Raw genomic sequence first — 15184 nt, 5'->3', positions numbered from 1 at the left:
ACGGTAATTAAACCGTTCATTTATATGACAACGGCATACAGGAATTTCTGGTTTTCTGTGTTTTTTTATAGTTCTTATTACCACATATTTAATAAAAAATACAAAACTGAAAAGTGAATTTAACCGAATAAATAGTTTCTATAGCATGCTCCAAGATATCATGACAGACTACCTAATATTTAAACCTAGAACATGCAATTTAACTTACCAAACTTTATTGCATAATATAAATCTATATTTCACTGCTAATTTAACCAAAATTATTACCAAAGCGTTTCAGAAAATTACCGAGCTTTTTGGTGTTTCCATGCGGCAGAAACACAGTAAATTTTACCATATTCTGGTAGTTTTAACTATACTTTTTTTTTCAGTGTAGAAGAATGTATAGTTACGGTTGTAATTCATGTATAGCGGTTGTAATTTATGACTGTAAAATTATGATGCAATTAGATTTTAATTTTTTGTCATAAAATCAATGGATTTTAATATAATGTAAAAATTAGGTACTTTTTACATGTGTTTTAAAACAAACTAATAAAACCCATAAGAGTTATAATGTTATGATATTTGCACTATAATGTTGATTAACAAGTGCAAAACAGTTTTTAATATTCAGAAGTATGATTAAAAATACAAAATAAAAAAAATAAAGTTGTGTTAAATATTAGTTAATAATATATTTAATTACTGAAAAACTATTTAATTAATTTAGTTTTCAATTACTGCGTTTTTTACTGCTATTTCTGGACATTCACTTAACAGGATTTAGTGAAAAACGTATCACATTTATCTAAATTAAGTACGTAATTTTATAAATAAAATATTAGGGGAACCGAAAATTAATGCCGTTTCGGTGAATTTGATATTTGGTATCAAGATTTTATTTTTAATCCATAATGTATTCACATTCATTAGCAACAAACTTTCAATGCGAGATTGAAAATGAATCGAAATGGATAAAAAAAAATTAATTGGTTTTTTAAGACAAGCGAATATTTAATGCTCCGAAACGACATTACTTTCCGGTCCCCCTAATATATACACATTAGTTGTACATTTCAACAAAACGTACCCCTGGCATTATAACACGTTCAAAATCTTGAAAGATATCAGAGAAGTTTTCTCCTTCCTCTGGAGCTGAATCCGGGAGCAGAGGTCGAAGATAACCTGGCTTAACATCCGGAAATACTCGTCGACTACGAATAGTCTCTAAGTAATTTGCAATGTAATCTACCATTGCATATCCTGAAAAACAACACGTTGTGTTTCTAAGCAAGATTAAGAAATGATAAGAAGACACTGTAGTATTTATACTGTGAAAAAATCCAGATCAAATTACGGTAAAAAATACCAGCACTCAGGGTGCTGGTACTTTAGTCTAAAATCCATTTTTTACCGGAACCTGTTACAGAACAAAAATATCTGATATACTGCAGTCTTTACAGTAATATTAACCTTAAAACCACTGAAACACTCTAATTAAATAAATGTTACTGTAAAAATTACTGTATAATGTTTTACGACAATAATGGATTTATGGGATGATGCACGCAAAATGCCGTACCGAAATTTGATTCGATCCGGAATTTTTTACAGTGTGTAATAATCAGGGACTGTTCATGTAAACCATTTCCAATTTTTTGGTCGATATATTTTTAGAATCTTCGCAAAAAATGAAATAATAAAAAAGTATGTATAGTAAGGGATACAGATGTTTAAGCGGAGAAAATACAAAAACGCTTACAAAATTTTACGAACCAATACTGAAGAACTTGGACGGAAACCACCGTGGATGACAATCCATCTTTCTAATTTAAAAACATTCACTAATGATATCATTTGCAATGGCCAGTAGACAAACAAATATTTTTCCTCTTTTTTCCATTTTCATATAAATTTTTTTATTATTTTAAAATAGTTTACCGATGATATATATTTTTAGTGATATATATTTTAATAGTGATATATATTTTTAGAACCTTTGTAAAAAATTAAGTAAAAATATTTGCCCATAAAGGGATAGCAAATTTTAATACTTATCAGAGAAAAAAAAAATTCTTTCGAAATCCGATGAATCCTTAGTGTAGAAAACAGTTTGATATCCAATAAAATTAATTTAAATGTTTGGGGAAATTCGAAGGTGTTTCTAATAGCTGTCTATCAATTCCTCTCTGTTTCCTCTAGCAATCAAATATCTTTTGATGATTTCAGTTCCACCTTCCTCAGTAGTAATTCGTAAAATTTTGATAGCGTTTTTTTTTCTTCTCCACTTAAGCATTAATCCGTGACCTTAAAGGGCATAGTTTTTTTTATAAAACTTTTGTGAAGATTCAGAAAATATGTTTCAAAACTTCATTTGCTATTACATTATCAATTTGTTAGTACTTAACCCTTTCTCTCAACTGGTATATTTTTTTCAAATGAAATTACTTCCATTAATCATTGGATAAACTTTTAATTGTATTTTCTGTTTCTGTTTCAATACTTTTCCATTTTGTCAAAATTATCTTATTTTCTATTTATTTTTAGAAAATATTAAATTATATGCTTTATCAGGTTTGCTCATTGGTTTCCTTGTTATCATGATGGATCTTCTGCGTATTCTTCGTATTTCATTTTCAAAATGAAGTAAAGTTTCAGTTGAAAAAAAGAAAAAAAAGTGAGCTAGTAATTAAGAAGCAATTTTGCCATTGAATCGCCTAATTCTACAAATTAAATAATCTTTTTCATAATCAAACTATTATGCTACTTTAATTATAATTATGTAATATATATATATATATATATATATATATATATATATATATATATATATATATATATATATATATATATATATATGTATATATATATATATATATATATATATATATATATATATATATATATATATATATATATATATATAACATATTACATATTACATATTACATAATATTATTATATTATGTTTATATTTATACTTATGAGTAAAAATAGGAAACCAATTAGCTAAAAATTTTAAATCGTGATTGATAAATCATGCATTTACGGCTACTGCTCCCTATTTACCTGCGGGTATTAAAAGCACTGCTAAGTTTGAAATACAATGATCAAAACAATTAAAGGATATTGAAGTTGTAGGTTGAACTTGCACCTGGAGAATTGTCTGAATGATAGATATATTATCAACAGACGCTTACATGAGATAAAAGATATATTTTTTTTATATGAGATGAAAGTGATGTTTGTTCGGTAGGAAAAAATGAGCTTTATTGAGCGATAAAAAAAAAGGGAAAAAAGCACGATTTGTTCAGAAGAGAAAAACAAGTAAAGAAAAGTGCTTGCTTAAAAGAAAATCGTTTTTAGTGAGGAAATGGTTTCCTAGGACGGCCAGCAACGTTGAATACCTTTGAGGCATCGAGTCAATGAGGTTATTAATGAAGGGCTGGAATATTCTGTCTCACTCCTCCAGAAGAGCTCTTTCCAGTTTTTGGAGAGATTGTGGGGCTGATAGTCGTACAGGAATTGGTCTGCTTAGAATGTCCCAAACATGCTCGATTGGGTTCATTCCTGGAGAACACGTTGTCCAATCCATTCGTTTGATTCCTTCCTCCAAAAAGAAATCATTCACCAAGTTAGCACGATGTGGCCTGCAATTGTCATCCATTAACATGAATTCATCTTCAATTGCTGCAGCTTAAGGGACTACAATAGGTCTCAGGATCTCATCTCTTTATCGGAGACCTGTCAGAGTTCCATTTCAAATGATATGGAGATCGGTGCACCCATCAACATAGACCATCACTCTCCTACCGCCAAATCTTACATTTGCGTGCACGTGAGCAGGATTGTTTCTAGTGCCACGTTCCCTCCAAATGAAAATACGCCTATTATCAGGATGAACAGAAAAACTTGGCTCGTCAGAGAAAGGAATATTCCGCCATTCATTTCTACTCCAGTTCACATCCTCTGTAGCCCACTCCCTGAGGGCGCGTCGGTGCTTTGTTGTTAACGTGATACGCACCATTGGTCTGCGAGCATACAAACCTACAGCGTGAAGGCGATTTCGGACAGTTTGCGTCGATACTGTGGCGCCAGTAGCCGATCGAAGCTTTTGTAGAAGAAGAGTGGCATTCATATTTCGGTGTTTCCAAGATAGCTTTATAGGGCGTTGTTGCACGTCTAGACTTTTGCACTGATCTTCGGCCTGTACTTCCAGTCTCAAAAAACAGTTCCTGTAAATGACACTTTGTTAAACTCCAATGGCTGAGGGCCGGGATAGCCTGGTCGGTAGGGCGCTGGGCCCATATCCAAGAGGTCGTGGGTTCGATCCTCGCCGGCCGAAGACTCCCCGTGTAGTAAATGGTGACTGATGCACGTTAAATCTGTCGAGTCTCAAAGTCCTCCATGTTCCCACAACAAATCAATACCTCAGGAGTTTCCTTGTCTTCTGGATTGGTTCAAAATTACAAGGCTACGGAGTTGAACATAAGTAGTCGTAAACCCATGAAATTGGGTCGGCTGTTCAACGACGGTTATAAAATAAAACTCCAATGGCTGAGCCATGATGGCTCAGGGGATAGAGCGTTCGCCTTCCAATGAGGTGAATCGATTCGAATCCCAGTCGATACGAATTCCGCATCCGGCTTGCACTGATAACAGTGCTGATATGAAATATCCTTAGTGGTAGACGGATCACGGGTTAGAGTTCCCTTGCCGTCAGGCTAACCGTGGGACTTTCTCGTGGTCTTCCTCTCCATGTAACGCAAATGCGGTTAGCTCCCTCAAAAAGTCATCCACGAAGGCAAATTTCTCCCAATACTCGATCCAGGAGTACCCTTGTCTTCTGTATTGGGTTCAAAATTACAAAGCTACGGAGTTGAACATTGCTAGTCATAAACCCATAAAATTGGATCGGCTGCTCAACGACGGTTATAAAAAATAAAAATTTAAAAAAACTCCAGTGGCTTGTGTTTGGCCCCCCTCTATCCAGCCAACAGCTCTCCGAACTTCTGATTCAGTTAAATGACTTCGTTGAGACATCGCACTCATCGAAACAATGCGCTAACTGAATGTCGATCATTCTTTTCCACTTTGTCTTACATTAAGTTAAAAGCCAAATCAACTTCGCTGCTGCTAAAGCATCGTCTTCGACAACAAACTCAAAATTTGCATACTGCGAAGTTTGAAAATAAGAAAAATTTGCACTTGCGACTCTCTTCTTTAATTTTATACACACAAAAAAATTTGTTTACACCTTTATTTTATAATTGACAAGACTTACAATATCCTTTAATTGTTTTGAGCAGTGTATGTTGAAAACAATACTTAATTTGAAATATTCATTCAAACTTAAATCCTAGTGTAAGTAATGTAATATTTTGAAACTAAATCTATATAATTATGAAACTAAAACCATATAATTATGAAATAAATTATCATAATCTTGAGTCTATGAAATACTTTTTTTATAAAAAGAAATACTCTTAAAATATATGACGAAATCAAATAAGGTACTCACCATGACTTCTGTATTCATTTAGATCCATTCTAAAAACAAAGATTAAGATCTAAGATTAAAATATAGACAGAGGAATACTTTTATATATAATTTAAAGTTACAAGGGACAAAACATAAGCAAAAATTGAAAAGTGCGGTAAATATTACATTATGTTAAAATCGTCTTTATTACCAGAAAATAAGTAAGGTCTCGAATTCAATTATAATTAATTTTAAAAGTTATGAAGTCTCTAAGTTTCAGCACGCAGACTACCCGATTCTTGGAGGGGTTATTCTGTTTGAATTTTATAGAAAAAAATGCATAAAAACATTAAATATTGCAATATTGCAAGTTGAATGATAATATTTCAGAATTCAATTTACTATTTATTGTTTCAATGCTTTAAATCTAGGCTAAAAAAAAGATATCTCTTAAGTAAAGTAAGCTTTTAGACTGAAAACTTTTTTTTTTAATTTTAAACTAATCAACGACAATTCTAGCTTAACATTAAAACTGACAAGAATAGAACCTATTAAGTCGGATTAATCTATTTACATTTTAAGTAAATATCATGCCTATAAGTCAATATATGTGCTTTAAATGAAGGCAAGAAACTAAAACTTGTGATAATAAGTACTAAAAAATTAAATTTAATAAAATTGGATTGAATTGAATTTTAAATTCAAAAGAAGGTCAGAAATTAAAATGTAGGATGTCACTAACTAAAAAAATTGAATTAAAAGAAGCTCAAAAAGACGGTAAGAAATTAATATTTAGGATATTACAAAGTAAGAAGTCGAATTTAATGAAGACTTTTAACTAGCTTCAATAGCTTTTAGAAATAAGATGAGAAATAAATATCTATGACATTACAAACTAAAAAATTGCATTTAATGAAAATTTAAAAGAAGATAGGAAATTAAAATATATCATATTGCAAACTTAAAAATAAAATTAAAAGAAGGTTAAAAAAATTTGAGAACTTAATATTTAGGATATTTCAAATTAATAAATGAATGTTAATGAATGTATTTAATGAAAATTTAAAAGAAGATGAGAAATGAATATTTAGGATATCACAAACCAAAGAAACTGAATTTAATGAAGCTTTAAAAGAAGCTGAGAAATAAAAATTTATGATGTTACACGAGTTAAATTTTAAATGATTTTGCATTTTAAGTAAATACTGGATATACCTTGTGGTGTACGATTTGGAAGAAGATGATAACGCAAAACTTCCTTAACAGTTCCTGAGACTGAGTATATTGACGGTACTGAATGCCTATTCATTTGATGTTAATCTGCAGTCACATGACTTTATTTGAAACGTCTCCCGGGAAGCCATACGATACTCGAGAAAGGGCTAAAAAAAGGTGTGATCGCTAGAGCAGACCTGATCCTCAATACCTGTCAAAACTCAGTATCCTTGAATCCCTCAAACCCAACACATTCTGACTTATTAAGGGAGTTTTGTTTCTTATCTATTAATCTACTAGTCCATGTTAGATTTCAAATATACCACATAAGTTCTTACAGTTATTTAACACAGGTGGTGGCAATTCAATTTAATATTGTTAACAAGGTTATCTATTAACTTTTAGATTTCCTGACCTATGCAGTACTATTTCTCGAATTTATCTAACATTATGTAAAAATCGTCTTTATAACATATATTATCTAACTTATAATCCAAATTAACATTATTTTATATAAGCTTATCAATTTTTTAACTAAACTTTACTAGATTTATAATATACTTGCATTTCTATGTTCCTAAATCAATTTATTTTTAACGAGCTTATTATTAGTTAGACTATAAGACTTGGATAGCATATATGTTCCCAAATATTTTTTTCAAGCATATATATTAGTCAACTCAGTGATTAGAAAAACTAAATTATTTGCAGCTACTTTATTACAAATACATTCACAACTGTTTCACTACAAATGTACTTAAGTACAGTTCCTACTTCTTTATTAGAAATGCAGTTAACTACAATTAAAACTACACTTTTTAAATGTAGTTATTTCAAATTACTTTAAAAATTTAGCCACTATTTCACTATTTTAAGGAGACGAATTTTGCTGGTAACAAAATTTACACCTTTGTTCCGAATGGTTTTCAGTAAAAGTTTGCTTTTTGAAATGCGAGAAATTATTAAAAAATATTTAGCAAATTTGTTATTTTAAGCTATTTAAGTAGTAATTATTTGACTCTGAATGTTTCATACCTTTCTCGACGTCGAATATTTAATTTAAGATAATCGAATATAAAATTCTAATATATTATGTAGATTCATGTATTTATTCAACATGTATGTTTCAAAATGTTTTTGCTTTGAGCAATATTATATATTTATTAACTAGATGTGTTAGATTTTCATTAAACCATATTCGTATTTGCATTTATTAAATGCAAAATTAGATATGGAAACATAAATGTTTGGCTAAATTCTGAAGAAAAAAATTATACAAGTAAAATTATAAATTTCACTATAAACAATTTAAAGGGAAATCACTTCAACACATATTTATTTTTACTTTTTTATTTTTACTTTACTTTTTACTTTCACATTTCTATTTTAGTGCAGATTGTACGGAAAATATACAGTACTAACAGATATTTTGTCCTGTATTGTTTAACCGAGTTCACTATATCTCCTATACAAACACTACAATATCATATAAATTCACAAAAACAAAACATATTTTTTAAATGTAATCCCGTATATTTCGTTTAAAAAAATCAAAAATTCCTCCACATATTTTAATTACAATTCCAGCCTACAACCAACATCCAAATATTTTGATTGCAGATAATATTTTCTTAAGAAAATGTATAGTAAGTACTGAAAATGTATTGTAAGTTCATAGTAAATATCGACTATACTTACTATGATTTTATTTTATTAATATCGCTTATAAAAAAGGAGGTCTTAAAAAGAGCTCTAATAACTATTCACTTAATGACGAAAATATTGGTAGAAAATTAAAGATCAATTTTAAAATTCTATTTGTAGTGTTAAGTTAAAATTAAGATAACTTGTTACATACATGCATAAAAATTTTATATTTTTTTAAAGTATTTATTAAATATATTATAAATAGATATATTATAAATAAATATATTATCAGTACAAGTTTACAATAGATATCATTGGTTTTCACTTATTTAAGAAGTTAAAAATAAAAATTTTAAAAAATGAAACAACTGAGATTATTTATGCTTGATACCTGCAAGTAGAAAGGTTGTGGCCTCAAAGGTGATCGAATGCCTCCTAAATGAAAATCAAAGAAGACTGTTAGTTTTTAATTTTCGATTTCCTCACTCAATGATTCGACAACAATAAAATCAAAATCATTGACGAATATTATGTCCTTGAACATTTTCTTATTAAATCTGTTGATATGGTTAACATTTACTACTCACATTATCAATAAAAGAAAACCCAACCTATTTGTTTAACATTATGGGAAACCCATTTTAAAGTCAGTTATTTTTTTTTCCTTTCTACTGCAATAAAGTTTGTTTGAACAATTACTGCTCCATTGCCCAAGCTATCAACGTTAAACAGTTCCGCATGTCACCTTCAAGTAATTTTATTGGAGTGTTTTTATTAATCCAAGTCCATAAATTTATTTACATTTTCATATAAAGACAGAGAATGAACGTAGATAATAAATGGGGGTGCGAATTAAATTTATAACTTAACGCTTCTATAAGCGAAAACAACTACTAAATAAAAATTAACAATACTTATTAAATATATTATGAAAATAATCGTGTAAAATCTACATATTTGGATTTTTTTACGTATATAAATCCTGCATCCCCCAGAGCTGTTTTCATTTAATTGAAGTATAAAATTGTTATGTAATTATTTCAATCGTCATCACCCTGAATAAACGAGGGGTTAATTTTTCAGTTTAGTAATCCAGAGTATTCAAAGTTTTCTGCAATCTACTTTAGGATGTTAATTTACTGGTGTGGTGTAGGGGTTTAATTTACTGAGCTATCATAATGGAAATCAGGAGCTCGATCCTCAATAGTGGCTTTAAGCCCGCCCATCTTCAGATCGATGTGTGCCATCTTATCCGGAAAGTAAAAGTAGCCTGTGCGCAATGTTGGCCACATTGTCATAATTATGCTTTTAGTCATGATATTGTTGAGCCTTGGCCGCCATGATTCTTTTGGCTTTGCTTTACTTTACAATATTATCAGTCGAGAGCGACATATTTTTTTGAACTTTGCTTCATGCAGGTGAAAATAATTTACACCTAACCAAAAGTCATGAATTTAAAAAAGGACACCTATTCGGTATGGTGGGCTTGACCTTGGGTTCGTTTCCCCGTGCTAAATAACTACTTTAAAAAGTAGTAGTTTAGTAACTACTTAATGGCTGGGAGTCTTATCAGACGGCATTCTTTCTGATCATGTCTCAGTGAGTCGTAATTTTATTCTACTTGTAATGGCGGCTTAAGAGTTCGGCATACAGTTCGATGGTAAGGAAGTGTGGTGCAGGCCGCATGATTTCAACTGCTATCTTCCATCCGATCTAAATTATCGTGTGAGCAAGCGGATTGATTAACATGGAATCATTATCAAGCATGACTTCTGAGACTGTCACCAATAGATCATTAGTGTAGCTGTAGCGCGACGTTAATTACAAAACGATGACAAACTATAAAGAAAGAAATTATATTGCTTGAATAAGCTTGCCTTTATACTACGTGACCCAACTCTGTCTATAAAGAAAAGATAATAATGGTATACATCGTCTTGATGTTAAAATTTTCGCTTCTGTATATAGGTAAATATAGGTAAAATATTCATTTTGACACATTTAAAAACGTGATTATGGTTGCAAATAAAATCCTCCTGCAACAACCAGCTTATTAATTATAGAACTTACATTCTACAATGTCAAATTCACCGATACGTTGAACCAATGTGGTCAATATTACGCACCTACCGCCTTACTTCTCTGGCAAACTTTCAAGAGAGTTTGAAGCTACCTTCGGGGATAGAACTCTGATCTCTCATATATTATGATATACGAGCATATCTAGACACATTTTGGACTGATTCAACATTATTGTGGAGGGTATATTCCTATGGAGGAACTATTACATTTCATTACTACCTATTATGATAGTAATAAAACAAATTGAAAAATTTATACATTTTATTTTAAAAAATATTAATTTGAAGATAAAAGCAAACTTTTCTAATCGCTAACACCTGGAAGGCGACGACGGTTTAGAATAATAACACTTTTGTGTTGAGTCATAAATATTTTTAAGAAAACACATTACGAACGGGTCTGATCAAATACAAGTTAAACCTAGGTGAGATTGCACGTTAAGAGAGACTACGCACGGAGAGAACTAAATTTAACTTTTCATTTTTTATAAACGGCATGAGTAATTCGGAATATGCTCCAATTTCTATGTTTAGAAGAAAAAATTTCAGAAATCTATTTTTATAAAAATACGACCTTTGCTGTATAATGTTGGACGAGCAATCAAATTTATTATTTTGATAGATAGGTTTTTATTTCAGGTTCTATTATTACAAGTAAATTTATCTGGAATTTGTCTTTTAAATAAATTATGAATTGAATCAGTCGATCAACATTAGAAGTATTTTGTTATCTAGAAAGCTATTAGAAACGTCCTCGTGTTTCGCAGGAACTATTGCAAAAAAGCAATATACTTGCAACTAGAGAAGAAGTTGTTGTTGCTGATCTCGGAATCGTCTAGCAGCGCTAGATGACTCCCATGAATCCGAACACCACCAAAAAGTCCATAAAAAGACTGGAGTCTCGCAGGATCTCATCTTTACCGAACACCAAACAAGTCAGAATATGCGTTGGGGAGGCCATGTCTGTCGAGCACCAATGACATTCAGGATAAGTTTTTTGGCCACGGTTGAAAGTAAGGGATCTAGTGTGGCCACTCAAGAAGCGTGAAAAGGCAGTTTGATGGGCTCTCGGTCTAAGATTGAAAGATTCTCCCGGTTTTTTTTGCAAAATACCAAGAGTGGTTGGGAGGAGTTCTTACGGTCTTGTTTAATTTCATTTTTGCCAGGGAAGAAATTTCACTAAAGGTAAGCTTCCCACAACGATCAGTGTCTTCTTCGACAGCGGATTTGGCCAGGAAGTCAGCTCTCTCATTCCCATCAACCCCAACATGTGAGGGTATCCACTGAAAGTGTAAGCAATGGTTGGATGAAGGCCTGTCAATTATCATGTGAAGAGAATTTAAGCAGCTTCAATTAACCCGAAGGTCTAGGGCAGGGGTGGCGAACCATCATGCATCAACGTGCCATTTTTTCTAAAATATATTTTAATGGGGTCATAGACGTGCCGACAAACAGTTTTGACTTCGTGATTATTGGGTAAATAATAATACTAAATACTATCAACTCAAAAATCTTTATTTACTACGAAAAAATGCAATTCTCAACTTTTGCAATGTCTCAATTATACGCGCAATTCAACTTAAAGTAAGATCAGTGTGACTTCTGTTGTTGCAGATTAGATGACAAATAACTTATATTAGGGTTATAAGATGTTAGTTTAAGCAGAACTGTTAATTTATTTTTGCTAGTTATTTATTGTTCGCTTGTTTTTTTATGGTTATTAATTTCTTTTTTGGCATTAATTGTTCTTTTTTTGTGAATTTTAATTGAATTGTTAATATGCTTCATAGTAAACTTTGTGATCGGTGGAGTGCCCAAAATATTGTGTCGCGAGCCACTGGTTCGCCATCCCTGGTCTAGGGCAACAGAGGGAGAAGACTGACTTAGCCCTGAGTGCCTGCAGACTTTAGCTGAGCATAATGGAATGGCCTTCACGCCTAGGGTGACCCTACCAAGAGTATACACTCCCGGCGTACTTCACCACTCCGCCCAGGTACACCCCCTCGCCGGCTACTAAGAAGAAGTGAAGTGATCATGCCTAACCATGCAGTTTAAATCAGATTTAATTGGATACCTGTAAGCAATGTAACGCGCGTGTGTTGAGCCTGATTGGCTTCTGAATCATCATTTACTACGATTTACAACGATGACGTCACTTACAGGTCTCCAAATGACAATAAAATGCGTATTATTAACTTTTAAATGGACTGCTTTCTATTAACTTCAAGATTAAATAAATTGGTCCTTTGTTCTGAGATGGTTGATAAATTTACCGACACCAATTGAAAAGTTCATATCAAATGTAAGAAGAATATTTTTAAATTTTAATTTTTAATATTTTTTGGCGAAAATGTTTTGTTTTTTTTTGGATGAAAATTTCTTTATTGTTTTTCCCTGGATTTTACAGAAAGGCGTAAGCATGAAATGTATTAATATTAACCAAATTCTCATCAGCAAAGAGCTCTGGCAACTTTGGCAAACATTAACCAACAGTTCTTATTGTAATCTTGTTAAATAAAAAGCCATGTAATATCTCCAACCAAAATGGAAGAGTTTGAGCGTTTGTTTAGTTGGATAAAGGGAGTCCTTTGCTAGCATTAATTCTTGGATCACCACTGCTATTCAGCAGCGTTCTTTTAGCAGATTTTTTCTGTAGTTACAATTAATCAGTTCTCTTTAATAATATTTTACTTTTCTGGTTATTTTATCAAGAGGTTGAAATATTACACTATTTATTAACAAAAACATTATAACAATGTTATTTAAGTGCATGCATTATTATAAACGATTTCATAGTAATTATTTATAATAATATTAATAATCTCTTTTATCCATGTGCGCTCTCCCCTATTTTGTACGAGCAAATTAAAGTAAAAAGCTTTACTGATTTCATTATAGCTGAGGTCCGGATTCTGATGACAATTTTATTTTTTGCATTATGTTCATTTTTATTTATATTTCCTTTTTATTTCTTTGCATTTTTGTTTCTTTTGTTATTTACGGAATTTTTTTCTTACACTTTAGGGCACTTATTGAGGGGTTTGTTTAGGTTTTTTTTGTTGAGATAGATTTAGCTTATTATTAGAACTTTCATACTTTTTGACTAGAGTACTTCATATCAGCTTGAAAATATTCCTCTAGAAATATAGTTTTTAAGATGGCGCACTGATTATTCATAACGTATCATGACGAATTCAAATTGTATAAAATCCGTATTAACTATTGCTATATTGAATATCTTAATTTTGTGTAGCACACAATTTTTTTTTTATTTTCAAGACATTCTTGGATGTTTTTAAGGGCCATTTTTGCTACTTTTAATGGCGTTCTAGATCATCTAAATCCGGCATTAAATTAGAGCTGTTGCGCTAAGTTAAATTATCACAGCAAAATAGCTATGAAAATACATAAAAAAATAAATAATGTTAACATTAATAAAGAATTCCGTTCCGCAAAAAAAAAAAAAAAATAAGCATCAATTTGATGTGATTTTGTTAAATTGCTCGTAAACTCATCTAGTAATTTATGGCTCGTTTATATAGATAGAGTCGGCATTAAAACTTTCAGCTTGCTTTCTAAGATTGACAAACCCTTTCAATTAAATAAAGGCTGGGTATATTTACACAACGATGAATGACAAAGAAAACAAATAATAAATTAAATAAAGACATTTAATGAGTAACAACTGTTTCGGTGTTTCAAATAAGTAGTACTTTTTGCATTTCTATTGATTTTTTTCGTATCTCTGTATGTCTAAGATTCATAAGATCGTATAGATTCAAGGATTTTTAACAATTCCTTTTCAATCAAAACAGTTGTTTAAACATAAATCAATAGTGTATCAATCAATATATTTTAAACTGAATTTATTTGTACAGCCTGTTTCATAACGATTCCCGTCGTAATTTGTACAACTAAATCATTTTAAAATGCATCTCTTAGTTATTTTGAAATAAATTTAAGTATATAAAATGATTACTTAACCTTACCAACGCACACTGAATAAAATAACTGTAAATTCTACAGTAAAAAAAAACATACTTTTAAAGAAAAAAATGTTTGAAGATAAACACAGATTTTTTTGTTTTTAATTGTTACCCGCGGCTGCAAAAAAAAAAAAAAATTTTTTTTCCTTGCTTTCTTTATTTTACAGACTTTTTTTGTATATTTGATTGTTTAAAGTTATTTTTTTCTAAAACACTTTTCTCTGTTTTTCACAGAATTGAAAACGGATTTAAGCTGTCAATTCAGTTTCTCGATTTTGTTCAATGTTGTTACAGTCTCGATTTTTCTATTCGAGTCTTGCTAACCGTAAGATAACTTAATATTTTTCTTTTCGAATCCTTTAACTAGTATTTTACATATTTGCTCTTATTTTTTCCGATATTAATTTAACAGTTTTGAGCATCGTATATTAAATTGTGATTCGACTTCATTGTCTAATTGATAATCTACCTGATTAATATCTGTCTTTTGATGTAATACTTAGGTATGTTAAATTGTCAGAAATGTTTATTATTGGTGGGCCAATATAGTTTTAAATGTTTTTGCACTTAAAGATGATATAAGTAAATAAGACTTTTAACATAAAGACATTGTACGATTTTTCCTTTGCAACCAAACACCAGAATTAACGTAGCTCAGAGAACAGAACTCTCTTCCCAGAGGCATTGCAGAATCCCGGCATTGACTGGTCTTGCAAATTGTGTTCTCGGCTCTCACCGACCAACATACAGACAAAGTTATTTCATAGAATTTTTTGTTGAAATAACGGAGT

At 30.8% G+C, this 15184-nt stretch overlaps 1 protein-coding gene across 6 annotated transcripts in view; it reads right to left on the bottom strand.

Annotated features, from left to right (window-relative positions):
- Positions 1 to 15184, bottom strand: part of Hdc (histidine decarboxylase) — a 54031-nt gene that overhangs the window by 27829 nt on the left and 11018 nt on the right. For 2 of the 6 annotated variants that reach the window (XM_087157476.1, XM_071177646.2), the window contains exons 2-4: positions 8718 to 8761; positions 5504 to 5532; positions 1073 to 1245 (exon numbers count right to left, since the gene is read on the bottom strand). In XM_087157476.1, the coding sequence (XP_087013602.1) occupies positions 1073 to 1245; positions 5504 to 5531 (201 nt within the window). In that variant the 5' untranslated portion in view covers position 5532; positions 8718 to 8761. Of the gene's footprint in view, positions 1 to 1072; positions 1246 to 5503; positions 5533 to 6679; positions 6781 to 8717; positions 8762 to 15184 lie in introns of those variants that run through there. The other 4 variants (XM_071177649.1, XM_016074593.4, XM_016074594.5 and 1 more) reach the window with 2 other exon arrangements.

This window comes from Parasteatoda tepidariorum, chromosome 2, assembly GCF_982258835.1.
Source record: "Parasteatoda tepidariorum strain Cologne lab strain chromosome 2, Ptep-v5.0, whole genome shotgun sequence".
Taxonomy (NCBI): Eukaryota; Metazoa; Arthropoda; class Arachnida; order Araneae; family Theridiidae; genus Parasteatoda; species Parasteatoda tepidariorum.
Note: the sequence above shows the minus strand (reverse complement) of the source record. Positions and strands in the feature narration are given on the sequence as shown.